General features: G+C 40.1%; 1 protein-coding gene across 3 annotated transcripts in view; it reads left to right on the top strand.

Moving 5' to 3' along the window:
* Window positions 1-15087, top strand: part of ahi1 (Abelson helper integration site 1) — a 260111-nt gene that overhangs the window by 240412 nt on the left and 4612 nt on the right. For all 3 annotated transcript variants that reach the window (XM_072554134.1, XM_072554114.1, XM_072554123.1), the window contains one exon: window positions 12896-12975. In XM_072554134.1, coding sequence (XP_072410235.1) covers window positions 12896-12975 — 80 coding nt within the window. The remainder of the gene's footprint in view (window positions 1-12895; window positions 12976-15087) is intronic.

Raw genomic sequence — 15087 nt, 5'->3', positions numbered from 1 at the left:
ATTTCTATGTCAGAAAGTCAGGGTTCAAGTCCCACCTGCCCCAGAAGTGTACATTGAATGTCAAGGGATAGTACTTAGATTTTTTTCTATTTGGAGATGGTCATTGTATAACACTTACCTGGCACAAACTTTAGTTACCACTTGTCACCCAAACCTGGATATTGTCCAGGTCTTGCTGTACTTGATTGTGGACTGTTTCGGTATCTGAGGAGGTGCTAAACGTTATGCAATCACCTGTGAACTTGCTCATTTCTGACCTTATGATGGAGGGAAGTTCACTGATAAAGCAGCTAAAGATAGTTGGATCTAAGCCACAACCCTGAGGATCTCTGGCAAAGATGTCCTGGAGCTGAGGTGACTTACCTCCCCTAATTACAACCATTTCCCTTATGCCAGGTGGTGATTTTGCCCTGATTCCCACTGATTTTAGTGTTGCTAGAGCTCCTTGATGCCACAAGCAGTCAAATGCAGCCTTAATGTCAAGGACAGTACTCTCATTTCACCTCTGCAACTCAGCTCTTTTGTTGATGTTTGACCTAAGGCTGGAATGAGGTCTGGATCTGAATGACCCAATGGAGGCCTGACTGAGTTTCAGTGAATAGCTTATTGCCAAGCATGTGCGTCTTGATATCACTGTTGTTAACACCTTCCATCACTTTACTGATGATTGCGAGTAGACTGAGGGACCAGTTGGTTGGTTAGATTCGTCCTGTTTCTTACTCTTGGTATTAACTGGGTAATTTTAAACATTGTTGCATAGATACCAATGTTGTAACTGTTCTGGGAAAACCTAACCGGGGACATGCACATTCACAACTATCGCCAGGATTCTGTCAGAACCTAAAGCTTTTGCAATATCCAGTATCTTAACCATTTCTTGATATTACAAATTGAATACTGTCATCTGTTGCAGACAGCTGGAGGAGACCAAAATAGTCATCTACCTGGCAGTTCTGTCTGTGAATTGTTGAAAATGCCTTTTTTTTCATCAAAGTGCTATGCTCTTCCATTATTTAGGATGAGGATGTTTGTGGAACCTCAATCCACAACAAGATGTGGTAGGACTACAGAGCTTAGATCTGATGCATTGGTTGCAGAATCACTTAGCTCTGTCTGTCACTTGTAGTTTATGCTTTTGGCATGCAAGTCGTCCAGGTTGAAACCTCACTTTTTAAATCTGCCTGCTGTTTCCCATGATAAACTCTCATGCAATCCTCATTAAACAGGATTGATCCCTAGCTTGATGGTGATAAAATTATAGAATCCTAGAATCTCTACAGTGCAGAATGAGGCCATTCAATCCATCAAGTCTGCACCAAACCTCCGAAAAGCATCCCACACAGACCCACACCCCCATCCCGCCCCTGTAACCCTGCATTTACTGTGGCTAACATACCTAGTTTGCACATCGCTGAACACTACAGACACTTTCAGTAATGGGAGAGTGGGCAATACACTGAGCTATTAGTTTGCACATTGTGTTGGCATATGATTCTGTTGCAGCTGATCGCTCTCAATGTTTCATGGATGCCAGTGTTGATTTGCTAGGTCTGTTCAAAATCCAACCCATTTAAGCACAGTGACAATGCTACACAACACAATGAAACATTCTCAATGTGAAGCGCACCTATGACTTCATTAGAGCTGTCCGGTATTCATTGTTAATGATGTGGTCAGGAACAGATGCATCTGTGACAGGCAGATTGTCAGGCCAAGTTCAACTATGTTTTTCCCTTTTGTTAGTTCCCTCATCACCTGCCGCAATCCTAGTCTAGCAACTGGGTCCTTTAGGACCTGACAAGCACGTTCAGTAATGGTGCTGCTAAGACATTCAGGTCTCCCTCCTAGAGTATATTCTACACACTTGCCAACATCAGTGTTTCTTCCAAATGCTGTTCCACATGCAAAAGGACTGAGTTATAAGCCAAAAGAAGTTACATGATAAGAATCAGGAGGTTTCCTTGCCCATGTTTGACCTGATGCCGTGAAACATAGTGTCTGGAGTCAATGATGGAACTCAGGGGCAACTCCCTCTTGACTGTATGCCAGTATACCACCACGTCTGCTTGGTCTATCCCTCCGGTGGAGCAGAACAAACCAAGGGATGGTGATGGTATTGTCTGGGACATTGTGTGTTGATTCAGTGACTATGACAATGTTAGACTGTTGCTTGACAAGTCTATGAGACAGCTCTCCCAATTTGGTACTAGTCCCAGATCTTAGTAAGCAGGATCCTGCATGCCTCACAGGGCTGTTTGCCATTGTCATTTTCAGTGCCTTAGTAAATTCTAGCTAGTTCACCTGGTTTCATTTATTTTAGTTGTTGGTACAACTGAGTGGCTTACTGGCCATTTCAGAGAGCAGTTAACAGTCAATCACATTTCTGTAAGTCTGGAATCCTATATAGGCCAGACCAGGCTGTTTCCTTCCCTAAAAGATATTACTGAACCCAAGTAGGTTTTTACTGCAATTATTTCAGTGTGTGTTGACACCATATTGTTTGCCACGTAAACTGCTGGCACTTGCTGCAGGTATGACATTAACATAGCATAGTACTAGCTAATGACATGTCAACTCCATTAACTATTCAGTGCTTCCCTACATTGAAAAACACCTCTCCCTCTGAGCTAAAAGCAATGTAAGTCACAAAGGTTAGCAGCTTGCAACTGAACATTGAAGGCCCTGTACACAAAGGAAACACTAAGTTAGGCAGCCTCCAAATAAGCACAAAGTGAATGAACACAAGAAAGCAAGCTAAGAGCATAAGAAGAATCCGGCATAGACTCAAGAGGTATGCATCCCAGTGTGTAAAGTGATTTGGTTTGCACTTAATAGGTATTCCTGAGCTCCAGAGTAAAGTATTGCAAGTCTAAAATAGCACCTGAATTGGTTTTAGAATAGGCATGGTGATGGGGTGAGGCTGATGGTTTGTCAATACCACCTTGTAAAGATGAAGAGTAGAATGTGGTGGTAATTTAGCATGCACGGACATACAATGAAGTATTTGCATGATGTCAAGTGCACAGCAAGTTGCTGCTTCCTGGTACCCATTCTGATATACTTGTCTGGAATTTGTGCTGTCTCATTTCTCAGGGAACGAGCAAAAATGATCATTGGCATGTAAATATGGCTGTTTAGAGCTTTAATAAGATGCATATTCATAGGAATATGGTTATTGCTGCTCAAGGTGAAATTCTGAAGTAACCAATTAATGTTTGAGGGGAAAGTAACAAAAATCTTTTTTGATGTCAAGATTCTGATTTCCTTTATTCTCACTGTATTTTCCTGCCTTTCTTGCCATCACCCTTGCCACAGCAGTGAAAATTCCACCCCAATTTGGTTTTGTGTTTTATAGACTTTATAGCACAGATGTAGTTAGGTAAGCAAGATTAAGGATATTGAGTCTGAGTAAGTTGGCTTGATCCAACATTAGCTTCACTTCAAACTGATGGCTCTTCAAACTGATGGGGTCTCCTGCTTTTCTACATGTTAGTGATGATCTACCACGTATCTGTGGTATGAGATCTATGATTTTGATATATATTTTAATATTTGATCTTAGAGTCGAAATTTTGAATAAGTTTCATTGAGTTTTGGTCTGAGAGAATGACAGGTTTAATGGTTATCTTGTCAGTATTTCTGGAACTTTTAGGTTTAAACAGTATGAGACAGAGTTGCTGGGTGCTAATGGGAATCTGTTAGCATTGGAAGAGTTTTACATGCATCAAAGAGAATTAGTCTAATTTTTGTTAGAAGATTCAGGGATTGATTTTTTTTTGTTTATTTAGGGGAAACATCCATAGCTTAAAAAACTTTTAGTTTCAGTTTGTAGTTTGATGTTAGAAGTTCTCTTGAAGCAAGAATTTAGTTCAGAAAAGTTAGAAATTGATTACCTCAGTGTAAATTTCTTTTTAGTCTGCAAGTTCCAAATCAGACATGTACAGTTAGAATCCTGAAGGAATTACTCGAAACTGAGAGCATCTAAGCTCAGTGTGTGAATATTCAAAGAAGAGGCTATCAGACTCCAAAGGCTGGGATTGAAAGCAACCATTAAAACAAAGCGACAGATGTGATAGAAGAGGGAATTCTCATGGCATTTGAATATAGTAAAGGGATGCTGTTGAATTAGATGGAATATTGTATTCTTACTGTGTGTTTTAAGCTCTTTCAGTTGCATCGTGTGTAAATAGTTTGGTTTATTAGACTTTATATTCTTTACTTTTATTGTTAGCACTAAATGTACTGCATTGCATACTTGTGTTTCAGTGAAAATCTATCCCGATTAAATAAGAACAAAATATGATCTATAAAGGGAGATTTTATGTTTACATAAAATAATCAATTATTAGTTTGGGCAATGCTAATCATTTCTGAAGCTGAATACAGTTGCACTGATTGCTGTTTTAACAATTGGAATTGTATCATTAGGTTCCTATCCTAAAGCCGATCAAGTAGCATTTTTGATGTTCTGACCTTTCAATGGAGATAGACTTTTGTTTAATTGATTCCCCATTGCTAAAACTTGACCATATCAAGAAGACAATGGACAACTAAAATTATGCTTGTATCAGAGTCATTCCTAAAGTAGCCAATGGAAAATGTACTGGATAATGTGCTTTGAGATTGCTATCTCTCTCCTGTGACATCACACCTGGGGCTGAACTTAATGACAGCAGCAATGTCCAATCACTGGCCAGAGGGCTCGTGGCAACCTTGCCATAACTATTTAGTGTCGAAATATGTGGCACTGGAAAAGACAGCAGATCAGACAGCATCCAAGGAGCAGGAGAGTTGACGTTTTGGGCATAAGCCCTTCATCAGGATGATGCCTGACCTGCTGTGTTTTTCCACCACCATTCTTTTTGACTCTGATCTCCAGCATCTGCAGTCCTTATTTTCTCCATAACTATTTAGTGGGCCCCCAAAAGGATTAAATCCCAATTTATCTAAGACATTGGAGTTTCCAGGCTTTTGAAGATGAACACTCTGTCTCCAAGAGTTATTTGCTAATCAGGTGGCCAGTAGCTCTTCAAGCCCAGCAACTTCATTAGGAATGACCCGTTGGTAACAGATCAATGATGCTGAGATGGGATGAGATTCATACTGATCACTTAAGTACCTCAATTAGCCTATGGGTACAAAGATAATGATAGGAGCAGACATAGACGTATTGTTTATCATGCCTGCTCTACCCCACTCAACATAATCAAGACTGACCTAAACCTTCCCCATCCCTGACATCCCTCCCAGGGGAGTCGGGCAGGTATCAGGCTATCCAGTCCATGCCTTTCTGCAACTAAACTTGCATTATGGTGTCAAGACTATAGGTAGAGAGCATCCAGAAAAAATGCTGGAATGAGACCAAGGTTGTGGGGCTTAGTTAGAACAACACACTAGAGGGGTTCTCCTTGGAACAGAAAAGTGAAGGGTTTAGTATAGGTGTTCAAAATAATGAGGGTTTTTCATGGAATAACGAGAAGCTACATCTAATGGCAGAAGACTTAGATTTAAGGCGACTGGAAAAAGGGCCAAAGGCAAAAGAAGGAGAAATGTTTGTAGACAGCATATTGGCAGGTACTGGCTGCAAAGATGATTGAAGCAAAATAATTGGTAAATGTAAAACAAAATTAGCTGAGTTAGGTAGAAGCTGAAAAATTTACTGGGCTCTCAGAAGAAGGCAGGAGTGGGATAAATTGGTTGATAGAATAGGCATGATGGACTAAATAACCCCTTCCTGTGTTGTGCCATTGTGTGAAGCTGCACTGTCATCTTTTCAGATTTTAATGTATTCTGTAACTCATTCTGTAATTTACTTCCTTTCCTATATGAGGCCCTTCTTTATATTTGATGTCAGTTCCAACTGAGCTGTCAGATTGATACTTGTTCCCAGTGCTTTCTTTACCAGGTGTATGCCTTGAGTGCATAGTATATGCCTTGACTTTTCATTCTGTTCTTCTCGTTTGGAAGTACTGTCTTGCCACATTTTCATACTTTCCTTAATTGCTCATTGATACTGTAATAGCCTGTACAATTAATAGGCATTGTTGGGGCTTCTGTGCAGCAAATTCACCTTTTTTTTTAGAAATGAGTTGTGCTGGTAAGTATCATTTGTGTACTTTTTCCTTGTAATGGGAGGTGAGCCATGATTGGTAACGTGAACACTTATTGCTACTCCTAATTGCTCCTGGGACAGTAGTGGTGAGCTTACATTTTTAAATAGATATAGTCCCTGAGGTGCAGGTACATTCACAGATTGGGACAGTAAAATACAACTTTTTGACCCAGCATCATTGAAGGAACAGTGAAACATTTCCAACTTAATATGTGGCTTGGAGAAAACGTTTTCAAGTAGTATTCCATTCACCTGCTGCCCGTATGTGTTATTTTTAATGGTAGATGCTGCTGGTTTGGAAACTGCTGCCAAAGGATCCAAATACTTTTCCAATTCGTTTTTTGGCAACGTAGGTTCAATTTACTTGTTATAGTGCGGCAAATCAAAAATTCTAAACTATGTACAATAACAAGATGTACTAGATATAATGACCAATTCTTTATAATGCGCATATCAGTGCTAGAGGAAGATCTGTTCATCATTACTTGCTGATTCAGGCCACGGGCCAGAGGAAGTAATTTTCTGTTTTCTCAATCAAGGCACACTCATAACTTTAGTACCTCTTTGGTCTACTCTTGATCTTTTCTACTTTAAGAACTATCTTTCCTTCTTCAATCACTTCATAAAATCGAACATGATCATTCTTGATAGCTTCATGATAAACCTCAGAGCTTTGCTATGCGTGATGCCCAGAATTCTACACAGTACTCCAGCCATTGTCGAAACTCGAGATTAGAGAGGGAGAGGGTACAATCGGAAGTGACAATATTTCTATTGAATAAAGGGAACTCTGGAGCTATGAGGGAGGAGCTGGCCTAGGTTCAATGGTGCAATACCTTAGCAAGGATGACAGTGGAGGAACAATGGCGGATATTTCTGTGTATAATGCAGAAGTTGCAGGATCAGTTCATTCCAAAGAGAAAGAAAGATCCTAGGAGGAGGCATGGGTGGCCGTGGCTGACGAGGGAAGTTAAGAAACATATAAAATTAAAAGAGTAAAAGTTTAACATAGCAAAGATAAGTGGGAAAACAGAGGACTGGGAAGCTTTCAAAGAACAACAGAGGATTACTAAGAAGGAAATACACAGAGAAAAAATGAGGTACGAAGGTAAACTAGCCAATAATATAAAGGAGGATAGTAAAAGTTTTTTTAGGTATATGAAAGGCAAAAAAATGGTTAAGACTAAATTTAGATTAGATTACTTACAATGTGGAAACAGGCCCTTCGGCCCAACAAGTCCACACCGCCCCGCCGAAGCGCAACCCACCCATACCCCTACATCTACCCCTTACCTAACACTACGGGCAATTTAGCATGGCCAATTCACCTGACCTGCACATCTTTGGACTGTGGGAGGAAACCGGAGCACCCGGAGGAAACCCACACAGACACGGGGAGAATGTGCAAACTCCACACAGTCAGTCGCCTGAGGCGGGAACTGAACCCGGGTCTCTGGCGCTGTGAGGCAGCAGTGCTAAATTTGGGCCCTTGAAAACAGAAACAGGGGAATATATTACGGGGAACAAAGAAATGGCAGAAGAATTGAATTGGTACTTCAGATCTGTGTTCACTGGGGAAGACACAAGCAATCTCCCTGAGGTAACAGTGGCTGAAGGACCTGAACTGAAGGGAATTTATATTTGCCAGGAATTGGTGTTGGAGAGACTGTTAGGTCTGAAGTTTGATAAGTCCCCTGGGCCTGATGGTCTACATCCCAGGATACTGAAGGAGGTTGCTCGAGAAATTGTGGATGCGTTGGTGATTATTTTCCAGAGTTCGATAGATTTGGGATCAGCTCCTGCAGTTTGGAGGATGGCTAATGTTGTACCACTTTTTAAGAAAGGTGGGAGAGAGAAAACAGGAAATTATAGACCAGTTAGTCTGACCTCAGTGGTGGGAAAGATGCTGGAGTCTATTATAAAGGATGAAATTACGACACATCTGGATAGTAGTAACAGGATAGGTCAGAGTCAGCATGGATTTATGAAGGGGAAATCATGCTTGACTAATCTTCTGGAATTTTTTGAGGATGTAACTCTGAAGATGGACGAGGGAGGTCCAGTAGATGTAGTGTACCTGGACTTTCAGAAAGTTTTTGATAAAGTCCCACATAGGAGGTTAGTGAGCAAAATTAGGGTGCATAGTATTGGGGGCAAAGTACTAACTTGGATTGAAAGTTGGTTGGCTGATAGGAAACAAAGAGTAGTGATAAACAGGTCCATTTCGGAATGGCAGGCAGTGACCAGTGGGGTACCGCAAGGATCAGTACTGGGATCGCAGCTTTTTACAATATATGTTAATAATATAGAAGATGGTATTAGCAATAACATTAGCAAATTTGCTGATGATACTAAGCTGGGTGGCAGGGTGAAATGTGATGAGGATGTTAGGAGATTACAGGGTGACCTAGACAAGTTAGGTGAGTGGTCAGATGCATGGCAGATTCAGTTTAATGTGGACAAATGTATGGTTATTCACTTTGGTGGCAAGAACACGAAGGCAGATTATTACCTAAATGGAATCAATTTAGGTAAAGGGGCAGTACAGAGAGATCTGGGTTTTCTTGTATACCAGTCAATGAAGGTAAGCATGCAGGTACAGAAGGTAGTGAAGAAAGCTAATAGCATGTTGGCCTTCATAACAAGAGGGATTGAGTATAGAAGCAAAGAGGTTCTTCTGCAGCTGTACAAGGCCCTGGTGAGACCGCACCTTGAGTACTGTGTGCAGTTCTGGTCTCCAAATTTGAGGAAAGACATTCTGGCTATTGAGGGAGTGCAGCGTAGGTTCACGAAGTCAATTCCTGGAATGGCGGATTACCTTACACTGAAAGACTGGAGCGACTGGGCCTCTATACCCTTGAGTTTAGAAGACTGAGAAGGGATCTGATTGAGACATATAAGATTATTAAAGGATTGGACACTCTGGAGGCAGGAAACATGTTTCCGCTGATGGGTGAGTGCTGAACCAGAGGACACAGCTTAAAAATACGGGGTAGACCATTTAGGACAGAGATGGGGAGAGACGTCTTCACCCAGAGAGTGGTGACTGTGTGGAATGCTCTGCCCCAGAGGACAGTGGAGGCCCAGTCTCTGGATTCATTTAAGAAACAGTTGGATAGAGCTCTCAAGGATTGTGGAATCAAGGGTTATGGAGATAAGGCAGGAACAGGATACTGATTAAGAATGATCAGCCATGATCATGTTGAATGGTGGTGCAGGCTCGAAGGGCAGAATGGCCTACTTCTGCACCTATTGTCTATTAGTAACTGTTTTACATTGCATCCTTGCGTTTGTATTCAGTGAGCTACTATATCAAATACTTTTTTTTGAAGTGCATGCACGTGATATCTACCAAAAAAACCTTTGTAAATCCTGTTACTTGATCAATGAACTTAAAAGGTGTAGTCAGACACAATTTGCTTTTAACAAATCTGTGATCGTTCTTATTTAATCACTGTGAAGGTATGCTGAACTTTCAACATCCAGACATCTACAACATAGAATCATAGAATTTTACAGTACAGGAGGAGACTAATCAACTCATCATGCCTGTACCGGCTCCCAAATAAGCAACCCAGCTAGTCCCATTCTCCAGCCTTATTTCTGTAGCCCTCTAAGTATAATCACTTTCAAATATATATAACAAGTTCTCATTTAAAGCCTTGTATAGAACTTGCCTCCACCAATCTCCCAGGAAACACATTCCAAATCCTAACAACTCTTGGAATAACTAAATGTTTCCTTCACTAGCTACCTCTCTTGCTGACAATCTTGAAATTGTGACCCCTAGTTACTGACATACCAACTAGTGAATTGGATTGAATTAGCTTTATTATCACATGTACTGAAATGAATGCAGTGAAAAGTTTATAAGTTGCCACTTACAATGCCATCTTAGGTACAAAGGTCCATTGGTACAATCCTTAATTACAGAATAGAGAGATGAAGAAAAAATGTTATATTACAGCTATGCAAAGTATAACCATAGGTCAGAAAAAGCAAGAACCAAAGTTAAAGTGACAAATATCACAGTCTCTCTTCAAAGGCTGTCCACAGCAGACCAGCACAGGGGACCTCTATGTGGTCTGACCACTGGCTGCCACCACATTCCCGCACCAGACTGCTACTCCCACTTGGTACTGAGCCACTGGTTACTGGCGTCTCTGCTGACCCCGCTTCGGAGGCCATAAGTTAGATGCTGAGAGAAAGGAGGAGAGAGGGAGAAAAATCCTTCTTTATCCTGTCAATTTTGTTCTTATGAACAATTTTGAACACCTCAATGAGGTCACCTCTTAATCTTCTATCCTCCATGGAGAATAAATCTAATGTTTCTAATCTTTCCTTGTATCTAAAATCCCTCATTCCTAGTATCATTCAAGTAAATTTCCTCTACAGTCTTTCCAGGCCTTTAACAGACTTTCTAAAATAAGATGCCTAGAACTGAACATAATATTCTAAATTTGACCTGTGGAGATGTTGTATCACATCCTTGCTTTTATAATGAATGCCTCAATTTATAAACCCAATGATCCTATAAAACGTTTTAACAACTGTTTTAACTTGCCTGTCCATTTCCAAAAATTTTGCCGACTTGCTATTGTTTAACCTATCGACATCCATTTGCAGTCTCTTTTGCCTGAATTTTTCCATCTCCTTCCCTGTTAAAACAGAGGCAGAAGGCTTTCAAAATGGCAGGCGAAACCTGATTCTGGGATTCACACCGTTCATTCTCACATCTGGCAAAGGTTTTTGATATGTGATAATCTGCAGTTAGCAAGTCCACACAAAGCACTCTTGACCTTACTGGTTCCGTGTAGATGGGCATTTCAGGCTTTCTGTCTCCCTCCATCCTTGAATATGGAAATTATATTTGCAGAATTCCAGTCTGCTGAGACATTTTCAGAACTTGGGAAATTTTGGAAAATAGGAAAAATTTGGAAAGTCATCCTTTGCTTGTTTCTAAAAAGTTCCAGTTTCTCAGCCCTGATCTTTGCAGTATTGTAGACCTACTCTTTTAATTGAAAACCATATTTCACTTCCTTAATTGGTTTCACAGTTTTTCTTTTTTTCGAATATTCTCTTTCTTAGTATCTTTCTTTCTCAATGGGATATATATTTGTTGATGGTGTGATAGTTCTTAAATATTTGCCACTATTATATTTCTTTAAAATCTATTTTCCCAGTCCACTTTAGCCAATTCTGTCTTCATACCTTTATTATTAAATTTATTTAAGTTTCAGAAACCGATCACTCTTCCCTAATTATTAAATAATCTATTTCAGTTGTTAGTTGAGGGGTAAACCTCAACCGGAAGACTGAGGAGAATACCCTGTTTTTTTTTAAATAACTGATTTAACATTTCATTCGGAAGTCAACAATGCAACACCCCCTTTCTACTACATTGAAGTGGCAGTCTAGTCAGCATAGGCTAAGTAGGAAAGGTACTAATTTGTACTACAGAAACCATTCTTTAATTTAAATAGGCTATGAATCCAATTAGATTTTACTGTCACCTTCTTTTCTTGAGTGTGGTCTTCAGGTTCTATGTGTACTGTACTTTCAAATTAACATTCAGCTGAACAGGGATTCTTGATGTTCCAAAGTTTGTAACAAGAATACCGGGGAACTGGTATACAAAATAAGTAAATATTATTCTCTGGGATCCATCTTGGAAATGTTTTCACTTAAGAAACAGACTAATGAAAAAGACATCAATTTAGACATTTTATAACCTTCTGCCCTCAGCATTGAGTTTGCCATTTCAGAATGTAGCATTTTCCCCCAGTCTGTTTTTTTTTTCTTTAAGGCTTTCCTCTATGTATTCCTTTTCTGGTTTTCAGATAGCAGCTCTTCTGTCATTCATGTATCCTTTAGGCATATATAATGGTCTCGGGTTTATGCTCCCACAGTGTTTGAAGGTGGAATGGACATGTAAAGTCCGGCAGGTGGCCTTTTCACTGTCTACCCATGCATCTCTGACATACCTGAGATTTTGCTGAGGACAGGATGGTGTCACAAGACCTAGCTGTCTTTGGGTCTATTGAGCCCCTCAAGTGACCAATTAATGACCTTATCCCTCTGGAAGTTAATTCGTGTCATAGGAAGGCCCACCCACAAGAGAAGCTGAACAGCTTTTGCTGCACATGCTGGTTCAGAGCAAAAGGTCTCACCCCTTTCAGGCCTCCAGGCCCATTGGAGGCACTCCTACCACAAAACCCCTTTTCACATTCTTATAACCTTGTGAACCTGTCCTTGCTGGAAAAACACCCTGCAATTTGTCAAAAATAAATATACAGCTTCACAGGCAGTTGGTTTTTGTTGTTAAAGTAATAGAAACAAAATAAAAACCTACCTTGTTGATCATGGTGCAGAACTACTATGCCAGTCATGAAAACGTTAATAAGAACTTCACTTTCACACACACGCACACATGTACATATTAGAATATGGTCCCAGGTGTACCTAGCAACTCTCCATACTATTTTGGTTTTACTTCAGTATGTAAAGTGGTATCTCCGTATCATGGGAATAGTAGGACGCCCGTGTTTTTTTCCTGTTAGTCTACAGATTGTAACCACACATGGGTAAATAGATCAGAGCAGACAGCTTTAACATTATCAAACAAGCTGCATACATTCCAAGTACAGGAAGCCTGTGGCTTTGCATATGTGCTGAGACAAAGCAGCAGAGCACCCTCACCTCCCCCTGCACCCCCTGTCTAACACCACCACCACTTTATATCTTACATATCTTACATCTTCCCTTCATTTTGTTCTCCTATAGATGTCAGCAGTCATCAGCAAGTCTGGGGAACTCAAGTTGATCTCTGAGCATGACACAGATACAGAGTCACCTGTGAAACCGTAAGTAACACCAATTCAGTCAACACATCAAATCTTAAGAGCTTTCAATTTTATTTAAGAAATGCTGACAGCGTTTCCTTGAATTATTTCAAAATTAGAAGAATGTCATTCATGGCATGGAAACAATCTGAGCAATATGCTGTGGGTCTGATATCAGAAGGACTCAAGGCCAAGGTTTGATCAATGAAAAGCATATCATTAAGGGCAACACTCAGGGTTCAATCAGTCCAAAGGGAAATGTTAACATTTCAGATCAACCCCTTTTCAGTATTTGAATATTTTCACTTAATACTGAGAGGAATTCTTGAGACATCTACAATCCAGAACATTCTTGTCTCATGGTATTAGAATGCTGGATTCTGCAACTAAGGAAAATAATATTGATAAAGAAGATTGCTAGGTTATTAGGGCAGAAATCATATTCCAGTGAGGAGTAGCACAAAAGACATCCATGCAACCTGGCAACAATGCCTTGATCCTCTGTCTTTATTTCTTAAGAAATAAAAGAATTTCCAAGAGCATTCTGTTCCCTTTATGCAAAGAAAGAACCTGGTCAGTTGGGTATCTTCCCTGATGCCTTGGAGATTGTGAAGTTGGCTTATGGGAGCTTATTGATGGGAATCCTATTGAAAATTGAATATATTGGATAAAGCAATCATCTGCCATCAATATTTTTAAATTAGTCCATTTTTTTTCATTTTTTACAATGTTTTGCAAGTAATGTTAACAAGAATCACATCACTTGAAACCTGAAGTTGCTGAAAGTTTTCCACTTTCTACTGACTCTGATCAAGCTACTTTGTAAAAACAAATAAACTATGAGTTAAGTTCTCAGTAATTGTATATTGCCACAGTTGACAAGCTGATGTGCATGGGTTCCAATTATGCCTCTCTCTTTGTGGGGTGTACTGTTCTAGTCCTACTTAGGCCCGCACGTACAACTCTTTCTCAGACACATTGATGCTGTCTTCAGTGCTACTCCTGCTGTTGTCCTGAATTGAATAAATTTGTCAGTTTTGCTTCTGATTTTCATCATTTTGTCACCTTCACCTGCTTCATCTCTGATTCTTCCTTTCCCTTCCTTGCTTCACTGTTTCCATTTCTGGGGCTATCCATCAATGTCCATTACAGGGCCACTCACTTTCACCTCCTTACATCCTACTTCCATTCTCCCCATTTCTCCATTTATTCTAATGATGACATCTTCCTCCAGGCTGACTCCAACACAACCTCTTTTCTTTTTCTTAACCAAGGCCCACCCCATCCATTATTGCTTACTTTGTGTATAATTTACTACTTTTTGGGCCAATTATACAATTTGTAGATTTTGAATCTACAGACATGCTATTGGTTCTACATACTATTGCTGCAATTGGATAAAAGATGATATTATAAGGGACATGGTTAATAACTATTTTCCTAGTGGATCAATGAACATTGAACATAGAACATTACAGCGCAATACAGGCCCTTCGGCCCTTGATGTTGTGCCAACCTGTGAAACCAATCTGAAGCCCATCTAACCTACACTATTTCATTATCGTTCATATGTTCATCCAATGGCCATTTAAATGCCCTTAAAGTTGGTGAGTCTACTACTGCTGCAGGCAGGACGTCCCACGCCCTTACTACTCTCTGAGTAAAGAAACTATCTCTGATCTTTGTGCTATGTCTATCATCCCTCAGTTTAAAGATATGTCCCCTCATGCTAGCCATCACCATCCAAGGAAAAAGGCTCTCATTGTCCACCCTATCTAATCCCCTGATCAACTTATGTCTCTATTAAATCACCTTTCAACTTTCTTCTCTCTAAAGGAAAGAGCTTCAAGTCCCTCAGCCTTACCTCATAATGCCTTCCCTCCATACCAGGCAACATCCTGGTAAATCTCCTCTGCACCCTCTCTAATGCTTCCACATCCTTCCTATAATGTGGCAACCAGAAATGTATGCAATACTCCAAGTGCAGCCACACCAGAGTTTTGTACAGCTGCAACATGAAAATACAAAGTTGCACAAATAGCTGAAATTTAATGGCAGTTTCTACTGTAAAAAAAAGTGGGAGCTACAAAGTAAACATTGTTAAACTTAATTTATATTGAGCTTTTGTGTTGT

Source organism: Chiloscyllium punctatum, chromosome 3, assembly GCF_047496795.1.
Source record: "Chiloscyllium punctatum isolate Juve2018m chromosome 3, sChiPun1.3, whole genome shotgun sequence".
Lineage (NCBI taxonomy): Eukaryota > Metazoa > Chordata > Chondrichthyes > Orectolobiformes > Hemiscylliidae > Chiloscyllium > Chiloscyllium punctatum.
The sequence above is the reverse complement of the archived record's forward strand: the minus strand, read 5'-3'. Positions and strand labels throughout refer to the sequence as shown.